General features: G+C 43.3%; 1 protein-coding gene across 1 annotated transcript in view; it reads left to right on the top strand.

The window, feature by feature from the left end:
• PTPRN2 (protein tyrosine phosphatase receptor type N2) overlaps window positions 1-22891 on the top strand; it is a 723914-nt gene that overhangs the window by 275783 nt on the left and 425240 nt on the right. The window contains exon 11 of the mRNA XM_075271520.1: window positions 17092-17171. Coding sequence (XP_075127621.1) covers window positions 17092-17171 — 80 coding nt within the window. The remainder of the gene's footprint in view (window positions 1-17091; window positions 17172-22891) is intronic.

Raw genomic sequence — 22891 nt, 5'->3', positions numbered from 1 at the left:
TGGGGCATAATACTGTGTGCAGGGGCCACTATGGGGCATAATAGTGTGTGCAGGGGCCACTATGGGGTATAATACTGTGTGCAGGGGACACTATGGGGTATAATACTGTGCACAGGGTAGTTGCCATGGCCTGGTTATATGTTGAAGTATTGTACATATGTAGTGCACAAGTGTAGTTTTCCATTAAAGGGGTTATCTAGGATTAGATAACATGGCTGGTGTGAAGAGCACTACCTCTCCTCTAATCATCTGAATGGGTCTGAACTATAGCATAGCCATGTGACCAAAGGCACTTTCTCTGATCTCCATATTGTGGCCAGGTTATCTTCTCATACATGTACACTCACCGGCCACTTTATTAGGTACACCATGCTAGTAACGGGTTGGACCCCCTTTTGCCTTCAGAACTGCCTCAATTCTTCGTGGCATAGATACAACAAGGTGCTGGAAGCATTCCTCAGAGATTTTGGTCCATATTGACATGATGGCATCACACAGTTGCCGCAGATTTGTCGGCTGCGCATCCATGATGCAAATCTCCCGTTCCACCACATCCCAAAGATGCTCTATTGGATTGAGATCTGGCGACTGTGGAGGCCATTGGAGTACAGTGAACTCATTGTCATGTTCAAGAAACCAGTCTGAGATGATTCCAGCTTTATGACATGGCATTGCATTATCCTGCTGAAAGTAGCCATCAGATGTTGGGTACATTGTGGTCATAAAGGGATGGACATGGTCAGCAACAATACTCAGGTAGGCTTTGGCGTTGCAACGATGCTCAATTGGTACCAAGGGGCCCAAAGAATGCCAAGAAAATATTCCCCACACCATGACACCACCACCACCAGCCTGAACCGTTGATACAAGGCAGGATGGATCCATGCTTTCACGTTGTTGACGCCAAATTCTGACCCTACCATCCGAATGTCGCAGCAGAAATCGAGACTCATCAGACCAGGCAACGTTTTTCCAATCTTCAATTGTCCAATTTCGATGAGCTTGTGCAAATTGTAGCCTCAGTTTCCTGTTCTTAGCTGAAAGGAGTGGCACCCGGTGTGGTCTTCTGCTGCTGTAGCCCATCTGCCTCAAAGTTCGAGGTACTGTGCGTTCAGAGATGCTCTTCTGGCTACCTTGGTTGTAATGGGTGGCTATTTGAGTCACTGTTGCCTTTCTATCAGCTGGAACCAGTCTGGCCATTCTCCTCTGACCTCTGGCATCAACAACGCATTTCCGCCCACAGAACTGCCGCTCACTGGATGTTTTTTCTTTTTCGGACCATTCTCTGTAAACCCTAGAGATGGTTGTGCGTGAAAATCGCAGTAGATCAGCAGTTTCTGAAATACTCAGACCAGCCCTTCTGGCACCAACAACCATGCCACGTTCAAAGGCACTCAAATCACCTTTCTTCCCCATACTGATGCTCGGTTTGAACTGCAGGAGATTGTCTTGACCATGTCTACATGCCTAAATGCACTGAGTTACCGCCATGTGATTGGCTGATTAGAAATTAAGTGTTAACGAGCAGTTGGACAGGTGTACCTAATAAAGTGGCCGGTGAGTGTAGTGTCCCTGCTGGATAACCTATAAGGAAATAATGGTTGGGTTCCTGACAAGTGCCAGACCATAGCAAGTTCCTTTAATCATGGTTAAAACCATTGGCATCCGATCAGAAGGAGAAGACTGTCATTACAGGAATGGCTAGAGAAAATCTTTAAAACTCTGAAATTTTTTTGAGTTATCTAAAAATTTAAATGTTTGTTTGTGGAAAAATCCCTTTAAATACAAGCTGTGTGTGGCCCCTATGGGCTCTGTATTGTGATTGGGAGATGTGTAACACCCGCGCCTCTTAGACATTTTTAATGAATCTTCAAAAGTATAATTTTTTACTAATATTTTGAGTTACATATTTTATGTGAGAATGTGCAGGCGAGGAGTAAGACTCTTGGCCCTTGTCTTATCCCGGTGCAGGCCATCATAGACTCCGTAGCAGCAGAACTACAGAATATATAGTATATGTATTTTTATCATCGTGAGTGAAATGTTCAGAAGAAAGTTTTATGCTATGCACTTTTTGATGTCCCTTTGTCTCCGCTCTTATACAGTGCGGCTCTTCTCTATATAACCCCCTTCTTTATATTCTGTACTGTTCCTCCTGCCATTCTTTAAGAATTTCCTTGAAGTGATTATTCTCTGAGCCTCACACAGCAGGCGCAGGCACGGCAGCAGGAGGTCACAGCGGCACATCCCAGAGGTGCTGACACCAATGTCAATTCCCCAATCTCTAGGAATCCCATTGATCACTTCATACATAAATACATAATAAATATATTACCCGACACCTTAGCAATCATCTGCTTATTCTTGACCAGGAGAGATACTATGGAGTGGCTGGAAATCCACACTTGGATTTCGAGCTCCCATCTTGCCCTACAAGCATTGTTCTCCATACCTTTGTTCTTCCCTTTGGAACATCTTATCCTTTATGGTGAATTGTGTTTGTAGAAGGTTTTCTTGTACTTTTCATAATGCATAAGTGAAACCAATAGGTTGTCCAGGACTCAAAACCACGTATTGTGTTTTTCTGAGATTTTTTATATTGATCACCATTTGGATAAGTCATCAGTATCAGACTGGTGGAGATCTGCCGCCAGTGACTCCCACTCAGTGGCGTAGCTAGGAGTTTGGCACGGGGGGGGGGGGGGGGCATATCCAAGTGGCCCCCTACCTGGGTATACTGATATTATGACTATGTGGTGACTATATAGTGATTTACTGGCTGTACACAAGGCTCTGAATACAGTTTAAAAGGATCCTATCATTGGATATCCTTTTTTTCTGACTAACACGTAGGAATAGCCTTAAGAAAGGCTATTCTTCTCCTACCTTTTGATGTCTTCTCTTCGCCGCTGTTCGGTAAAAATCCGGATTTTCTTTGTTAAGCAAATTAGTTCTCTTGCAGCACAGGGGTCGGTCCTCAGCGCTCAAACAGCACTGGGGGCGTCCCCAATGCTGCAATAGAACTCTCCAACGCTGCCTCCATCTCTGTCCATCGGGCCATGGACAGAGCCGACTGCGCATTCCTGCGGCCACAAGAGAGCCATTTAAATAAATAAATAAATACAGTACAGGGCAATGTTATGACTTACAGGTGACGTCTCTGACTAATCGTTCATTTCTCATTTCTTCCGTCTGGATCGCCATAACCACTTCTTCCAGCTGTGACTTGTCTAAAGTTTGCAGCACAGACATCTTTGGCTCCTGACTTTCCAGACACCTGACCCACTTTTTACTTGCTTATACAAAGTCCCCATCCTGCTGCTACCCCCAGTTATAAAATACATTATATAAAAATCCCTTGAAAACTAATGCTACCCCCTTAAGTATCTTAAATTAACAATGCCCTTTTGCGCCCCTTAAGTAATACCTCCTGTAGGATTGTTCAGGATCAAAAATATTAATGCAGGCAGCCGGCCAGGGTTATAAATAAAAATGCACTGACACTTACCTGCATCCCCTCCCCCTCCTCTGATCCTGCCCTGGGCCTACCATCACTTTCACTGAATATTTGTATACGGTGTGATTGCAGCACTGATGTCAAAGTGATGAGACCGCTGCAGCCAATCACCGCTCTCTACAGTACAGCAGTATACACATACCTCCCAACTTTCGAAGAACTGAAAGAGGGAAATTTAGCTCCACCCACTTTTATGTTGACTCCGCCCATTCTCAGTCATTTTTCATGTGCTCCCACACAGTATAATCCTCCTACAGTCACCCGTAAATTATATGTCCCCCCTCTATCTCTCCCCCAGTTTCATGTCCCCTTCATCTGTCCCAGATTCATGTCCCCCATCTCTGCCCCCAGTGTCATGTCCCCCATCTCTACCCCCATATTCATGCCACCTATCTCTGCCCCCAGTTTCATGTCCCCCCATCTCTGTCCCCAGATTCATGTCCCCCCATCTCTGCCCCCAGATTCATGTCCCCCCATCTCTGCCCCCAGATTCATGTCCCCCCATCTCTGCCCCCAGTTTCATGTCCCCCCATCTCTGTCCCCAGATTCATGTCCCCCCATCTCTGCCCCCAGATTCATGTCCCCCCATCTCTGCCCCCAGATTCATGTCCCCCCATCTCTGCCCCCAGATTCATGTCCCCCCATCTCTGCCCCCAGATTCATGTCCCCCCATCTCTGCCCCCAGATTCATGTCCCCTCCATCTCTGCCCTCAGATTCATGTCCCCCATCTCTTCCCCCAGATTCATGTCCCCCCATCTCTGCCCTCAGATTCATGTCCCCCATCTCTTCCCCCAGATTCATGTCCCCCCATCTCTGCCCCCAGATTCATGTCCTCTCCATCTCTGCCCCCAGATTCTTGTCCCCCCCCATCTCTGCCCCCAGATTCATGTCCCACCATCTCTGCGCCCAGTGTCATGCCGTCCCCTCTTTCATCTGCCCCCAGTGTCATGCCGTCTCCTCCCTCATCTGCCCCCAGTTTCATGTTCCAGCTCACTGTCTACACACAAAAAACACTTACACTTACCTTTTCCTCGCTCCCCCGCCGCTCTCTCCGCAGTCTCGCTAACACAGTTGTAGGCGCGATGTGATGTCATCACATCACGTCTACACAGCCAGTCGCCGGAGGGACGTGGAAAAGCAAGGAGCTGAACTGCGACAGCTCCTTGCTTTAGCCTCGTATGTATTCAACTCAGATCTGCATCTGGAGGACGCAGATCTGAGTTGAAATCGGGACATACCTCCCACCAACCGGGACCGCGGGACACGTTACCCAAATCGTGAATGTCCTGCGGAAATCGTGATGGTTGGGAGGTATGTATATAGTATTGGGGCGCTGCAGCCGATCACCGCTCTCTACAGTACAGCAATATATAGTGTTGGGGCCCTGCAGCCGATCACCGCTCTCTACAGTACAGCAGTATATAATGTTGGGGCACTGCAGCCGATCACCGCTCACTACAGTACAGCAGTATATAGTGTTGGGCTCCCGCGGTTCTGCTGTTGTGACATCTTACTGCAGCCTCTCTGTATACAAGCAAAGGTGACAGCCCAGCACAGGTACAGGGGAGATTGTACATTATAACGCTCGCTTGCTTTAAAATTTATGATAGTACAATCCTTTAAAGAGGACCTTTCATCAGATTGGGCACATGCAGTTCTATATACTGCTGGAAAGCTGACAGTGCGCTGAATTCAGCACACGTCTGCTTTCCCGATCTGTGCCCGGTGTAAAGCGCTATCGGTCCCGGTACCGTAGCGCTTTAGTGTCAGAAGGGCGTTTCTGACAGTTAGCCAGGGACGCCCTTCTGCCTCGCGGCGCCTATCGCGCTGTACTGTGGAGCGGGGAGGAATGCCCCCTCCCTCTGCTCACACAGCTCGTCCATAGACGAGTATTAGCGGGAGGGGGGAGTTACTCCCCGCTCCACAGCACAGCGCGATAGGCGCTGCTGGGCAGAAGGGCGTCCCTGGCTAACTGTCAGAAACCCCCTTCTGACTGTAAAGCGCTACGTACCGGGACGAATAGCGCTTTACCCGGGGCACAGATCGGGAAAGCCGATAGTGCACTGAATTCAGCGCACTGTCAGCTTTCCAGCAGTATATAAAACTGCCCGATCTGATGAAAGGTCCTCTTTAAATTAATAGTGATCCTCAATTAATACTGCCCCCTGTGTCCTCAATAATAGCACTCCTGTATGTCTCTTCAACTCAATAATGCCCCATGTCTCCCCTAATAATACTCCTGCATTCCTGCTTAAAGGGGTGGTCCAGGCAAAAATGGACAACCCTTTTAACATTTGACTCGGGCACGGGCATTGAAAAATTTTTTAAAAATGCATACGCACCACTCCCCGATTCCCTGGCACCCTTCCGACACGTTCCAGTCCTTCTGCTGAATGGGTCTCTTCTGGAGTTCTGCTGAAGCCTCTGATTGGCCTAAGTGGTCACCGGTCATATGACCACTGAGCCCAATCAGCGGCTTTAGTGGAACTCCTGAAGGGACCCGAGAGAAGCTGTCAGAACGCACAGGAGGACACTGGAACACCGGGAACAGGTGAGTATGCATTTGTTTATTTTTTTTTACTGCCCCCTGCTGATTTAAAAGTTAAAGTGGATGTCCAATTTTGCCTGGACAACCCCTTTAAATCAATAATGCCTCAACTAATAATGCACCCTAATTAATAATTTTGTATACTCCCTTAAAGGGGTTGTCCAGGAAATACAGAACTGGATAAGGAGAAACACACACAAAAAGAAAAACATACTCACCTGTGTCCTTGCTGCACATGGCCTCAGTGGTCACAGGAAAGGACCCGGGACATCATTCGCATACGTCACTGGTCACATCCCAGGTCCTTTTCTGTGACCACTGATTTGCTGGCTGGGGGCAGAATTTGGACTACAGGCCCACCCCACATGTAATAGTGCTCTCCTTCCATTAGTAATATCTTCCACATAAGTAATGCTGTTACCTGTGGGGGGCACTACACTCACCGGCCACTTTATTAGGTACACCATGCTAGTAACGGGTTGGACCCCCTTTTGCCTTCAGAACTGCCTCAATTCTTCGTGGCATAGATTCAACAAGGTGCTGGAAGCATTCCTCAGAGATTTTGGTCCATATTGACATGATGGCATCACACAGTTGCCGCAGATTTGTCGGCTGCACATCCATGATGCGAATCTCCCGTTCCACCACATCCCAAAGATGCTCTATTGGATTGAGATCTGGTGACTGTGGAGGCCATTGGAGTACAGTGAACTCATTGTCATGTTCAAGAAACCAGTCTGAGATGATTCCAGCTTTATGACATGGCATTGCATTATCCTGCTGAAAGTAGCCATCAGATGTTGGGTACATTGTGGTCATAAAGGGATGGACATGGTCAGCAACAATACTCAGGTAGGCTTTGGCGTTGCAACGATGCTCAATTGTTACCAAGGGGCCCAAAGAGTGCCAAGAAAATATTCCCCACACCATGACACCACCACCACCAGCCTGAACCGTTGATACAAGGCAGGATGGATCCATGCTTTCACGTTGTTGACGCCAAATTCTGACCCTACCATCCGAATGTCGCAGCAGAAATCGAGACTCATCAGACCAGGCAACGTTTTTCCAATCTTTAATTGTCCAATTTCGATGAGCTTGTGCAAATTGTAGCCTCAGTTTCCTGTTCTTAGCTGAAAGGAGTGGCACCCGGTGTGGTCTTCTGCTGCTGTAGCCCATCTGCCTCAAAGTTCGATGTACTGTGCGTTCAGAGATGCTCTTCTGGCTACCTTGGTTGTAACGGGTGGCTATTTGAGTCACTGTTGCCTTTCTATCAGCTGGAACCAGTCTGGCCATTCTCCTCTGACCTCTGGCATCAACAACGCATTTCCGCCCACAGAACTGCAGCTCACTGGATGTTTTTTCTTTTTCGGGCCATTCTCTGTAAACCCTAGATATGGTTGTGCGTGAAAATCCCAGTAGATCAGCAGTTTCTGAAATACTCAGACCAGCCCTTCTGGCACCAACAACCATGCCACGTTCAAAGGCACTCAAATCACCTTTCTTCCCCATACTGATGCTCGGTTTGAACTGCAGGAGATTGTCTTGACCATGTCTACATGCCTAAATGCACTGAGTTGCCGCCATGTGATTGGCTGATTAGAAATTAAGTGTTAACGAGCAGTTGGACAGGTGTACCTAATAAAGTGGCCGGTGAGTGTATTACTGTAATAGTGCTCTAATAGCAACCCACACAGGTAATAGTTCCCTCCTCCACATAAGTAATGCTATTACTTATGGGGAGCACTATTACAGTAATAATTTCCCACCTTCAAATGTAATAGCCCCCCCCCCCCCCACATAAGTAATTCTATTATCTGTGTGGGGGGCACTATTACTGTAATAGTGAGCTAACTGCACCCCCACACGCTATAGTCCCCCTCCCCCATATACCATTCCATATTCTGTTGCCCTGTATAGTTATACTGTACTTACAGAGCAGTGATGGGTGGGCGGGGCCTCCAAGTTTTACCGTAATACAGAATATCTAACACTGCACAGCCTGTGCGCATCTTCTATTTCCTTCGTACTGGAAACATAGAATAGGAGTCAATGTTCCGGGAGAGATCTCCTCCTGCAAAAAGTCTGTGTGCATCCTTTGCTTTCCTCCTGGAAACTTGTCCCCCTATTCTATGGTACCAATGGCTAAAAACTAGAAGAAGCGCACAGGCTGTGCAGGAAGAAATACTACTCACCTCATCACTGCTCTGTAAGTTCAGGGTATAAGATGGTAGAACAGGAAGCTAAAAGCTTTCTGCTCTACCATGTATTTCAACTGCATCAGTGTCCTGTATATGCTGATACAGTTGAAATTTTTGTGTGTACTAGTAGAGGCCCCGGAGTGGGCCCCACAAAGTCAGTGGGCTCGGGCTGCCAACGCCTCCTTCCCACTAGCTATGCCTCTTCCCCCACTACTTGGCTGACTGAAAGAGCTGCGGTGCTGGGAAATGCTTTACATCCTCTAGGTCAGTGGTTCTTAACCTTGTTTGAGATACTGAACCCACCAGTTTCATATGCACATTCACCGAACCCTTCTTTAGTGATACATCAAATATGATTTTTTTCCAAATTCAAGACATAGGTATATGTTTTTTTACTGGCCTAGGGCCTAGGGTTCGATCGAACCCCGGTTAAGAACCACTGCTCTAGTGACTCTCTTTCACTTGAATAAGACTAAACTGTAAAAGGACAGTGCACTCTGTACGCCGCCTTCTAGAGGGCAGCATCCTTAACATCATGCATGACTCAGTTAAAAAGTCTAATGCCATGATGCGGATTTAATTGCCAACTTAGTATTTCTATTCCAAAAGGAACAGATTCCCAGCTTTTGGAATAGAAATACTAATTTGGCAATTAAATCCGCATCATGATATTAGACTTTTTAACTGAGTCATGCATGATGTTAAGGATGCTGCCCTCTAGAGGGCAGCGTTCAGAGTGCACTGTTCTCCTAATTACATCCTGGAGAATAGATTTGCATATTTTTTACCCAGAATCCCTAGTGGAGCAGGAATGACTTGTAAGTCAACCAAAAAAACAAGAGCTTAGAAAGTATACTAAAAAATAATTATAATTTATTGATAAATATCCAAAACATATTACAAAACATTTACATAGAACGGGAAGACAAACAGGAGAAATAAATAAATGACTTGTAAGTCTCCGTACTGCCTATGTAGGCACACACTCTCCCTGATGTGTATGATTGTCCCCTGACCCTGTAAAAGGACCTCAAGATTGTTGAAGGACCACTTGACATAAAAAATCTGTTCAGGCCTAGGCACCCCTTTCCGGTTCCAATTTACTGTGCGCTTGCAGTATTCTTGGCATTTCTCACGATGGATAGATAGAGCTGTGCAACATGTTCTTTTGTCTGGTCAAACAAACATTACCAGTGTAGCATCCAACTGGGATCACCCCACAATGTTAATACTTGTTAGAGCCACGACCCTGCCTGCACCACAGGGCACACTGCTGATCTACACCCTGTGGTGGGAACCTGAGACTTTTCTGAGAGAGTGGCGCACAAAGTAAAGTAGAGACTACCATGACAAGGGAAACATGATGGTACCATCTTACAGTATTGTACCTCCTACATTGAATGACTGCTAGTAAAAGTTGCAAGATATCCTGTTCCTGCAATCCTAATGTGTTGTGAGTGTTATTTCTGCACAGCCATCATAGGCACTCCGACTTCCATCAGGTTCAGGCTAAACACAACTAAGACATTCCTCAGCAAAACACTACCATCACCATCAGGTATCCAGATCCAGTTTTGTTTAGGTTCCTGCAGGTCTCACATGCTGTACATCATCCCACACAACCCCGATAGCCATCGACTGGCCTCAACTGTGTTGCCTGCAAATACCTCATAAAACCTTTGATGTCAGTGATTAACTGCAGTGGCCACGTGACTGCCACAGCATAGTAAACAAAGGCCAGCGGGCCCCACCAGATCTGCAGTACTGGAGTGGAGACTTCTTCAAAATGTAATTTTTTAAATTATGTTGTTAGTCGTCCTGGACAACACTATTAAAAAACGATCTGCACTTTTCCAGAAGTAGAGCCTCTCTACTTTGGTATGGTCTGGGCTACCACGTCCCAGTTGACTTGAATAAGTACAAGGTGCAGACCAGATAAAGCCCTGTTTTCTAATACTGTACAATCCCTTTAAAAAAGACTTTCCCATCTTGTATTGTTTTGATAGATCACTAGAAAATATAATTTTCTGATTACTGGTTGGGATCCAACCTCTGGGACCGCAGCGAGACTGATGTAGAGGAGTCACATGAAGCCCCTGGGTCCCTGTAGGAAATGTGTAGAAGCCTGCCCCAACTATAATTCTATAGTACCGGTCTCCTCATAAGGGTAAGAGACACCTTATGGGCCCACTAAGGCTCTTGCAACTGCACCACTTGGGTCTACGGTTCTTTGGAACCTTCAAAACGCATTTGTGGCCAGCCTAGTGCCCAATTATTCTTCCCGCAGTGGTGCTAGCAATCATTCGAGCACAATGAGTCCTTTGTGACTCATTTTCATAAGTTCAAACATAAGAGTCCAAGAAGGTCATATACCCTCCATGTCTAGCTGTGATATGTTCTATCATATGCTACATTTTGACTCTGAATGCCAGCTTTCTCTATATACTTTTCTACTGGTAGATAAACGGATGTGCCTATTGACAGCTCAGATTCTAGACTTCCTTTTTCCACTAGAGGGTATAATCAACCTAACAAATACGTCTTCACATAGCGTAATGAAAACATTGCTCACCAGGGATCATTTAAGGCAGAGAGGAATGAATAATAATTTACTTCTATTGTAAAATCTAGTTGTATAAAGGAAATGAATGTTGCCGATGCTCTACCAGTGATGGGATATTGATCACGAGCTTCGGATATTAGTTCGTACCTTGATCAGTTTATATCCTGATACATCTTCATTACTTTATTAAAAGCTAATATTAAAAAAGCTGCACATAAACATTATTGTGGTTCTGCTGAAAGATTGTGCCATAAATAGATAATAATTGTACATGCCCGGATATAATGGGGGGCATAAACATATCAACATCGGGAATGGAAATGGTAGAGGAATGTTTATTATGGATCTAAGTTATATTAACTTTCACCTCTAGGATTGTGAACAGAAAGGACACAATGTATAGGTCAGACTAGGCTGTAAACGGGGTAAGACCAGTGGGACCACCAACATCATAGATCACAAGAAGAAAAGGTCCTTTGCGGGAATGGAGCAATAGTTGTATATGTGTGCTACTTCTCCATTCAGTGCCTATGGGACTGATAATTGAGTGCTAAACTCAACTGTCAACCCCTTTAACTAGTTACAGATGGCCCATTGGTTATATATATAGTATGTCTGGATGGTCCCATCCTAATCTTGCAAAGATAAACCTGTATGACCTTGCAAGGCTATGTTGCTGCACAAAATTGTGCAACTGTAATGTGGGGTTTCTACAGCTGGGCTATCCATAGAGAAGACAAGGACGGTTTATTACCGTCGCCACCATCCCAATTAACTTGCTTTGGTTTTCTGCAATTATTGCCCTTGTGTGTATATTGCAACATTGTAGCAGGTTTGCCCAAATTTCTCAATAACTTTAACAATTGTATACCGCTTAGACACGAACTGTGGTGGCAGTAAGTTTTTACTTGTAGTTGTAAATACATGCACACCTGGTACTAGTTTTCCCATAAGCAAGAGAGCAGCATCATAGTGTGGGCGGTGTGTGACTACTCCTGACATAGTGAGGGAGCCTGCTACTCTTTTATAGTGAAGTCCTCCTTTCTGTATCCCATGGCCATTAAAAATTAAATTGCTTTCAGCTACAGTCATCTGACCCCTGGGTTTGACATCATCCCAGGTGCATGTTTGAGCACATTGCATGCACAGTATATATACCCAAACTAACACTGGGCATCAACAGAGAATGCATATGCATCAGCCCATTTAAAGGGCCCTGAAAACTTTAGCATGGTGGTGCGGGGCCCACATCTTCATCTCAGAGCCCATGGTAGTCTTACTGGTGCTGTTGTACAAGAGAATTGCCATCAGAATCCTGATCCCTTTATTTTCAGGGTCAGTGTGACCCAAGTGTTGAACCTCCATAATTCAGTGACTTGGAGTGCTGCAGTACTTGTTCCATGTGTTCTCAGGAACAGACGTTTTCTCCAGCCAACAAACCCCCACCGATTAAAGATAAGTGAAGCAGTTAGGATTCACATGGAAGGTGTAAAAAAATAATAAACAGTTGTACTCGCCTTGCCTCAATTCTTCTGGGGTTCCTCGCAGTGTTCGGCACTCTTTGGGTCCTTTTCCGCCTTCTGGGTGATGTGATGCACCCCGGGGTCACCACTGAGGCCTGTGATTGGCCATTAGTGGTCATATTGGGCACATAAATGTCATAACATCATTACACTTGACCAAAAATTACCCACAGAGAGCGTTAACACAGTGATGAGGCCAAGAAGAGTTGAGGGAATCTTTTGGCCAAGCCACCTGAACATGAACCGAATCTTCAGAGGTTCACCCATATCTACCACCGATCAGTGGTCAGGAACACCACCCATCGAATTGAATTTCTCATGCCATACTATTACAAGATGGAACTACCCCTTTAATACATAGCTTCTCATAGGTGTGGAAAGTCTAAAAAGTTGGATTCCCACCACAGAGTGGCAAGATCTCTAGCTTGGCATCGTTAACCAAGTGTAAACACTCCTGTTATTTTGGATATGTAATTGAGTTTAGTGATACCCAGCCTTGTATATATATATTAATGTCTAATAGGCGGTTTACTTGGTGTTTAAAAGATTTTCTTGGCAAGCTATCACAATTTACAGAGATTACACCGGAATGTAAGCAACTTAAACATAGAACAATTAGAGCCTGAACCCGCCTGCCCTTTGCTGATAACAAACCTTACTGTGCGCAGGATTTTAATTTTTAATAAACTACAACAGTGCAGCTTCCTCCAAAGTGATAGAGATATGCTACAAAGCGGACTAATTAATTACCATGCAGTACGGCGAGAATATAGCATTCTATATGTATAACCATATATATATATATATATATATATATATAATAGACTACCGGTTGTGATGTAAAAGAAGAAACGTGATACCCTCACTGATCCCTGACCAACTCTGTTTTTGCCGATACCGTGTTCCTCACTGAAATTTCCGACGAATCAGGAAATGCCCGCTCTACCAGCATTTCCTGTCTGCTATATTGAAGAGATGCCAATCTTTGCAGCGGTATATCCATCTCCAGGATCATAATCAAACTTGTAGCTTAAGCTAACTGAAGCATGTTACTCAATACATTGCGTTATCCATTTTACTCGGATACTGCTGGTTATGTCTCCGCAGTATTTGCAAATTGTTGCCTAGGCTTCAGACCATCTCTTCTATCTAGTAGCAGTGGCTGGGCTGGTGATGTCAGTCCCTGTTCCTTCCCATCTCTGCTGTCTTCTCTTGACATCTAATAGAGCTATCTGCCATCTCTGCAAAGTGTACGTAGCTGCTGAGCCCTGATATTGGCTAGAACAGTAGACTTGATCAGTGCGTCTGTTTTCTCTACATGTAAATCTAGAAATAACAGTGTGTAGACCACCGCCCTGGTCTGTACATCACATAGGCTTGGCCCAACCCCAAACAAGGTATTGGATGGGATGGGAGAGGAGACCAGGTGAAAGCCGTAGCATTGTTTAGGCTCCGAAGAATGGGCTTATCAGCAGAGTGGCAAGTTCTGTGCCAAGATCAAGCAAAACACTTATTTTTTCGGCATCTTGCTTTGATCTCTGACTCCCATTAGAGGCAGATTCGGGTGGCAGAATTTGGTGCTACTTTTGAGGTAGCATTTGCTCGAAATCAGTGCCAAGTAGATGTGAAAACCACTTGATGGTAGCAGAACTCCAGACTTAGCCATCCTTGTCACGTTTTGGCCGTAATATTTGGGATTATACCTATAATTCAGACCTTTATATTAGAAGTCATGACCATGTTTTAATGGACTTTCTGATTTATAACATTCAAGCGCCTAGCAGAATATTTTCCTATTCATACAAATAAGGAAAAGGTAATGCCAAGCACGCGTTATATCCTAGAAATACCCATGATTTTCAGAAGGAACACTTTGTACAAAAAAGACAGTTTATCTGCCTATTGATAGAAATCTCTAGAAATTGATGTATGTTTGTGATCACAATAATTTGGCATGCAAGATTTTAAGTTATAAAGTCATCGTGTGTTCCTTATTCTGCTATAAATAGTCATTTCACTTTCTTTTATGTAACGCTGTAGAATGATTATGCCACTTGCCGAGAAAATGACGAGTTGTTGCAGAGCGATTCTATTTTCCAAGCAGAGACTGGCATTTTATATTAATACTAGGTACTGTTGTGCAGTCAGCATGCCAAACCGGCTCACGGTGTACCGCACAACATTGCGCCTTGATAATAGGTATACAGTGCATGACCTCAGAATGTGTCCTTTTATCCTTCCACCCCAAACCGCAATTCCTAGAACTGATATAAAGCCTCCGGTATTCTCAGGTTTGACATTGAAACATTTCACTATAACTACATGCTTTCTATTAGTATTTGTCAAGTTCTCTAAGCCAAGTTCCCTCTTGTCAAAGAAATTTCAACCCAGTATCAGTCAAGGTTTTGGAGGAAATTGTAGGATTTTTCTATCCGTACCTGATGCCATTTCCTTAGATTTTCTTTGAAGTGTAATGCGTTCTGCACCCGTAACAAAATCAGACTACAGTCACATCTGCATAGGAGACTCAGTCTCAGTGTCCACCAGAAATTGGCCAAAGAAAAAGTCCTACATGTATTGGACATACTTACCAATATTTCAGTCCAGAAATAGTGCTGGACTTTCCATAATCAGTTTGGACAGTATATTTTGGGCAGGGTTTGGCAAAACTATGCCCCATTTCTTCTTAAAGGGGTTTCTTTCCCACCAAAGCGACTTATCCCCTATCCTATGAGGAGAGGATAACTTGCAGATTAGACCCCCACTGAATGGGATAATGGAGCAGAGGTTGAGCAGTGCCCATTTATTTCAATGGGAGTGAAGGAAATAGCCGAATGCTGTACTTTTACTATTTCCTGCATTCCCATTCATTTGAATGGAGTGGTGCAAATGTTGACTGACCGCCCCCACATTCAGAACAAGGGTCTATCTATCTAATCCAAACATTAACTGTGCAGCACTCCAAAATAAGTGAAAACATCTGTTTTTGGGTGCATAAGTACTCACTTTTCTCACTCATTTTGAAAATGGACTATTGTTGGAACTATAATTTGTAGACCTGGAGGCTGGTGCCCTACTGTATTACCCTATTACTATATATATATATATATATATATATATATATATATATATATATATATATATATATATTACTAGCCTCTGCCCACAACTTCATCTGTGTGTTGTTGGCGTTGATGATCTGCCTATATTTAGAAAATTGCTGCCGTCGATGGTTTGCCTCTTTCGGCGTTTTGGCAGCTCTCAAGCTGGCCTGCCGCTGGACTTGTTCTTCACACCGTGCCTGTGATTGTTCCGGCATCTCAGTAGCTCACTGGGACGCCATACAATGAGTGTGATGTTGGCGTCGATGATCCACATCAGCTCCTCCTGAGGAGAACTCTGTGACTTCTGGCTACCTTCATAGCTGTCATTGTTTTAGAATTTTGTGACAAATTAGATTTTTTTTCCCAGCATTTTTAAAATTAGCAAACTGCCATTTTGGATTAAAGGTGTTTTCCCATCCAGTGTGTCAGATAATATGCAAATGTAGGTACATAATGGACTCAGGCTTAACTCTGTTTACACATAGAGATAACAGACCTGGCTTTATCAGAACCTGATATTAGCTGCTACAAGAGCTGTTTAATATAGTATGTGAACATAAATTCATAACAGTCATGAAGCCATATTATTAACCAGGATAAAAAGTAGCCTATGTGTTAATCAAGGTTTCAAACTATCTATGGAGTCAGATCACATCTCTAATAGACCTTCATTGACACTTCCTGTTCATACAGGAAACACTATGTCCATCAGAAGGCAGAGAGAAGGACAGTACCCCAGAGGGAGCACATAACTTCACAACAAAGCTGTAATGTATTCAATAACATTGCACACCAGCTCATATTGAAACGGAAGAGCAGAGGGAACAATATTTTCTCTTCTCCGTGGGTTCTTATCACTATTGTACCTACTGTATAGACTTAGATTTTGAATGATGACCTTCCATACATCATTGGGATTACAAATTTTTACGGAAATCAGTCCCTTGCAGCCATGGTGTACTATATGTTTCTCCTTTATTGTTGATCATTTTGCTCGAACAGGATCATTCAGACCGTGTCTGTAATTGTAATAGTCCATTCTTGGCTGACACCTTCACTAGGTCAGGATATCGGAGCCTCTCATTTGGGGACGCATGGCGTAGACTATAATGTTCTTTACATAATACTCTCAATAACTTCTTTTGAACTTACTCCATTTAGGGAAAATCTTTCACACAATTCTCTATTAATTGATATCAAAGCCTATCTTGCCGCCGCCATTCTTTACAATGCTGTCTGACTTGATGTGGCGTTTTGTGGTTTAGTTTGTGATCACACGGCCTTTCTTTCAATCTCCTTTGATTTCTCCTCATCTCGCCGCACGGACCTCCTTCTCCTGTGAATATCTGATTTTGTGCGGCTACAGCCATCATGACAAATCCTAACCCGAATGTTGTTGCCATAGCAACATAGGTGTGTGCGCTCCTACATTTTGTATTATTCTGTTTATTTCATTATTCTAGCCAAGTGTGCGCAGAAAGACGGGAACGTATACAAATGTGCCGTAATATCCCGGGTCAAACATGGCATCAAATACAGGGAAAAAGTCTAAAAAAAATAAGCAATAAAATAAGAAAGTTCTGCATGTAATTTCTGGATATTTTACTTCATCCTTTGCTTTTTAATGTCTGCAGTGTTTCAGGATCAGCCGTGGTGTTCCAGGTCCACGCCAATGTCCAGAATATGACGATAGAAGATGTGGCGCATGCAGCAGGTACGCTGACCTCTATATGTTATGTAATTCATCGCCATCATGGGTGTAGATTGTCTGTATGCACTGCCCACCATTAATAGGAAGACTTTCCTTGTGGATGAATCTGACTGATCACGGTTTACAGTAATCTGATGTGTAGGCTCTGCAGGTTGTCGACACGTTTTTTTTGACCTTCAGTTGTCAGCACACGTAACGGGGTTATCCACTTTTCAATATTGATAGTCTCTTTTTAGCATCATTATTAGATTTGCAGGGGTCCGACACTGAAGTCTATAGAGGATTTCCCCAGTACCTGCCATTGTTACACTTTGAAGCGAGCGAGCATTATGGCTCCCAGCATGCAAACTTTAATAGTAAATATACAGTCCCAGAGCAGCTTATCTGGAGGGGTGCTGGGTGTTGGACTGTTGTAGATCTCATAATGATGACCTATCCTAAGGATAGGCAATGAATAGTACAAAGTGGGTAACTTGAAGGTCTCTGTCCCAATAAAAATACTTTAACAGGACTCCTTAAAGGGGTTATCCAGTGAGTAGTAAAGGTTACTAGTGCAATCCCTGCAGTGGATGAGCTTTATTACTAAAGTATAAACCGGTCCCCAGTAGAGGGCAGCAGCTTATTTCTCGGTCCCGCCTGCAGTCGCTTCAACTCTTGGTCACATGATCAACTCCATTCTACAGAATGAAGCTATGGCCTAAGTACACATGCTTTAAAAATTAGAAGTGTTAATAGCTTATGACAGTTAACAAAATGAAGTGAAAGAGAAATGTAAATCCCATCAATATTTGGTGTGACCTTTGCCCTTTGCATCAGTTCTTCTTGGTACTTGAAGGCAGTTTTTGAAGTACCTCGGCAGGGAGGTTGTTCCCGCCATCTTGGAGGACTAAGCACAAATCTTCTGTGGATGTAAGTTTCCTACAATCCTTGTGTCTTTTCATGTAATCCCAGACAGACTGGATGATGTTGAGATCAGGGCTCTGCGGGGGCCGGATCATCACTTCTAGGACTCCTCCTCCAAAGAGCACTCACACCAGATATTGATGGGAATCAGATTTCTCTTTTGTTCTTTCACTTAATGTTGTTCATTTATATTTAGTTATTTATAGTTATATTAATTTGTATGCTATGAACCCAACACTAACAAAAGATCTGGAATGCACCAAGAAGTTATATTTTTTCTACATTTAAAGTATAATCATATATTGTTACACCCTTCTATACTATTAATGGCTTGTAAAGTAATGTATCATGAAGTATCCTTGGTAAAGTACTGTGATGAAGTGCAGTGCTGCAGAACATATAGAATGACTATACTAATATACAGATATATAGCGGAAAGGCTGTGTATTACTGAGCTGATAAGGTACTTGGTCACACTTTAGATGTATACGACTGCTTTGGTAGCTTTTTCTCTTCCACAGCACATCACAATGTCTAAGAAAGTAGAGACAGTGAATGACAGCTTGACAGACTTGTCTTGCCAAAATGCCTATTGTGCATTATGTGTAGAGCAGTGTCATCTCAGCTTCACTTTCAAGAAGATTTCCTTTACTTTTATAAATTCTTTGGTAGCTCCTTAGAAACCACTAGCGGTGCAGATGCCGGAGCATCCACTGTATGGCTAATTTCCATGTCAATGCCAAGGAATTCATTGTGTTTCCATGCAAATTAGTATTTATTTCCTTTATTAATATAGCACAAGCCAATCACTATGTACAGGTCGTATTTGCTCCTATCCTTAGTGGAGTTGACATCCTTATCAGTATGCGGCACAAGTCGTTCACTACTATAGTGAGTGACACTCCACATCTCTAGAGGGCCATTGTAATCCACTGTTGTCACATTCTAGTGATGGTGTTTGTTGGTAAGCAATGGCCTTGGCATATTTTGGCAGCTTCATAGCAACCGAGGTCAATAAAAAATTCATTAAAGAGTTAGGAAGACCGAATCTGATTTTGGCGGTTGTTAGCTTTGCAGCTGAGTGTCCGATAATGGTCAGATCTAGGATTTAGTTAGTATTCATTTATGACCCAATGTTCACTTATTTCTTTATGACTCAATGCTGTCCGGAAGCATGCCGGCGATGGATCTTATTATGATATTATTTTTGTTGTTATTGTGGTTTGTGACTCTTTTTAGTAAGAGCATACATTTTACCCAGTCTGTGGTTCTAGCACTGTTCACATTGACTCGTGAACGCCTTAAAGGGGTTTTGTCACTTTATGTTTATTTTAACTGATAGGTTGGAAATCGCAAATATATGCAACGTCCAATGAATTAAACATAAAGCAGTTTATCCCTTCCGATTTTTTTGGGTTGATATACTTGGGTCTGGTGACAGACTCCCTTTAAATGCAATAAATTTGTAACATTGCACCTTGGAAATGAATATTTTGTTGCCAATGGACCCTATTGACAAGTAAAAGGTAATGTCCAATTATCTGTTCATTTATATGTTGCCCGAGAGAATAACAGAGGAATAGAAGAAGGGAAAGTTTTGAGAACATTTGCTCCAGAATTGCTATCAATCCTATTTACTGGTCTGGGATGATATGCTTATTCTGGTGACACTAACCTATCTATCTGCAAGGCTGAGTTGATATGTTGGTTCTGGTGACAATAATCTATCTATCTGCAGTGCTGGGCTGATATACTGGTTCTGGTGACAATAATCTATCTATCTGCAGTGCTGGGCTGATATACTGGTTCTGGTGACCCTAACCTATCTATCTGCAGGGCTGGGGTGATATGTTGGTTCTGGTGACCCTAACCTATCTATCTGCAGGGCTGGGGTGATACCATGGTTCTGGTGACACTAACCTATCTATCTGCAGGGCTGGGATGATATTCTGGTACTGGTGACACTAACCTATCTATCTGCAGGGCTGGGATGATATTCTGGTTCTGGTGACACTAACCTATCTATCTGCAGGGCTGGGGTGATATGCTGGTTCTGGTGACACTAACCTATCTATCTGCAGGGCTGGGATGATATTCTGGTTCTGATGACCCTAACCTATCTATCTGCAGCACTGGGATGATATTCTGGTACTGGTGACACTAACCTATCTATCTGCAGGGCTGGGGTGATATGCTGGTACTGGTGACACTAACCTATCTATCTGCAGGACTGGGGTGATATACTGGTTCTGGTGACACTAATCTATCTGTCTGCAAGGCTGGGTTGATATGCTTGGTTCTGGTGACAGACTTCCTTTAAATACAATATACTTGTACCATTTAGATTGTATCTTGGAAATATAAAAGCTTGTTGAAATTGTCAGAAAATCCCATATGTTAAGTATATACTTGTTGCTAGACACATACAATATGCAAATTGCCTGTGTATGGTTTCATCAAAGGTTATCCTTTCTATCATTGACCATGGTTGCCATTTACTCTTGATTGATTTACATTTCCGTGGCCTCATTACCTATAGCACATTGCCTAAAGTGAAGCAGTAATTTTATTATACTATTCCATTTTCTATGTGATCTTAATTTGGAAAACCTGAAAATTGATCTTTGGTAACAGGATAGGCAGGAGACAAATAGGTCAATTAATCCAGTCCGTCTGCTGTCCAGGAGATCAATAATACAGACTTGTCATTACAAGAATAATTTAGTACATGGCAATCTTCTCAACACATGTTCATCTGGGCTAACACTAGATCCACACACCTTGGAACCCGGTTTAGATCTCTAGAGAATGTGATGTAAAATGGATACTGAAACTGGCCTAAGAAATGCAAAAATAGTTATTTTTTTAATCAATTCAATCAGAATCACTTCCTTTACAGTATCCATAAATTCTACTCTGTTACTTCTTTGGGGGCTGTCACTAGAGATGAGCGAGTAATACTCGTTCGAGTAGGTATTCGATCAAATACTACGGTATTCGAAATACTCGTACTCGATCGAGTACCACTCGCTGTTCGAAGTTAGGATTCGATGCAGAACCAGCGTTGATTGGCCGAATGCTATACATTGCCAATCAACGCTGGTTCTTCTCCTACCTTTAGAAGTCTTCTCCGTGCAGCGTCCCCGCGTCCTCTTCCGGCTCTGCATTTACTCTGCCAGGCATCAGGCCTGGGCAGAGCCGACTGCGCATGTCCACTTGTAGTGCGGGCATGCGCAGTCGGCTCTGCCCAGGCCCGATGCCTAGCAGAGTGAATTCAGAGCCGGAAGAGGATGCGGGGACACTGCGCAGGGAGAAGAATCCAGCCCAACCCTCACTCATGGACTTGGTAAGTAGAATTTGATTGAATGTTGCCTACCCCTGAAACGAGCATTTCCCCCCATAGACTATAATGGGGTTCTAAACCCGTTCGAACAGTCGAACAGTGTGCAGCTGTTCGAATTGGATTTCGAACCCCGAACATTTTAGTGTTCGCTCATCTCTAGCTGTCAGTACAAGCAGATCCCAAAAATGGAAAGCTCTCATATATAAGAATTTGTTTGACTTTGCTTAGTCAGCGGTATAAAAAAATGAAATTAATTTTAAAGAATTTTTTAAAAATTAAAATGGAATGGACAGCAATAATAATAATATAATTTGAAACAGTTCTATTTTGGGCATTATATAATGTAGAACAATGATTCTGGTGTCATATGAAACAGAAATTTTTTAGTTCTACTTTTATTATTTCCAGAGGTTTCACCAGTTGAAAACGCAGTTGAGATTGGGATCATTTGCAGCTACTTATAAATATGCGACGGTATTTTCAACTATGATACCTCCAGAATTTTTTTTTAAAATATTGCAAATTATTTTCATTTAGTCAATGCTGGCATGCCACTATGGAAAATGGTACAGGTACTTAATAAATAAATCACATCCCCAGTATAGAAATATTGGTCTTGAGGACGTGCAAAATTGCTGCTAAAATTGGCGCCCAAACAAGCACCAGTTTCCCCCCAATAAATTGACTGCACCAATTTCTATAAATGTCCTCCAAAGTGTCAGAGAGGGAAACTTATCAGAGACTCCAGGGCTCCCAGGTTTTGTTACTGCTGGCCTTGGGTAGGGAACTTTGTATCTAGGGTGTCTAAATTGTGAGTTTCTGGTAGAATAGTGATTTACTTCTTGAATTTTCTATTACCTTTTTTTGCATATATTACAAATCTGACATATTGTGTAGAAAATATTGGGAACATTAGGAACTGTTATTAATAGAAGCGGAAAAGGATATGGATAGAGCGCCGTTCCTCAGCAGCCAGGTAATAACTTTTAACTTTCTGACAAGTGTTTTCTTGGGAAAAAAAAGGTCACAGCTGTCAGTATAAGGAATCTATGCTAATCTGCTCAGTGAGACACAATACAGGAAGACAATATTGCAGGATCATAATTGGGAGAAGGAGAAGACAGAAATAATAATTCAGTGGGTGGGGGGGCCGTACATAAAACAAGGCTTGTCACTCATCCTGATCAATAGTAATCAGGCATTTGGATAAAATTTCCCGAAATAACTCCGAAAATTGACGTCTTTTATATACAGAGCGTTATCAATACTTTGTAGCCTTAAAATGTCAGTCACTGTCACAGGTAAAACAGGACGGAGATCTCTGTAGCCCTCTGCCTAAAATAACTCCATATCCCTTCAGAAAAGCCTTCAGGCTGCACTCAGCGGTCACCGAGTTATATCGACAAGTCCAGTTAAAAAGTGTTTAGATTGACATGTGCCACTTAGTAAGCAGCTGGAGAGGAGCGAGCGGCTACCA

Source organism: Leptodactylus fuscus, chromosome 4 (genome assembly GCF_031893055.1).
Source record: "Leptodactylus fuscus isolate aLepFus1 chromosome 4, aLepFus1.hap2, whole genome shotgun sequence".
NCBI classification, from domain to species: Eukaryota; Metazoa; Chordata; class Amphibia; order Anura; family Leptodactylidae; genus Leptodactylus; species Leptodactylus fuscus.
The sequence above is the reverse complement of the archived record's forward strand: the minus strand, read 5'-3'. Positions and strand labels throughout refer to the sequence as shown.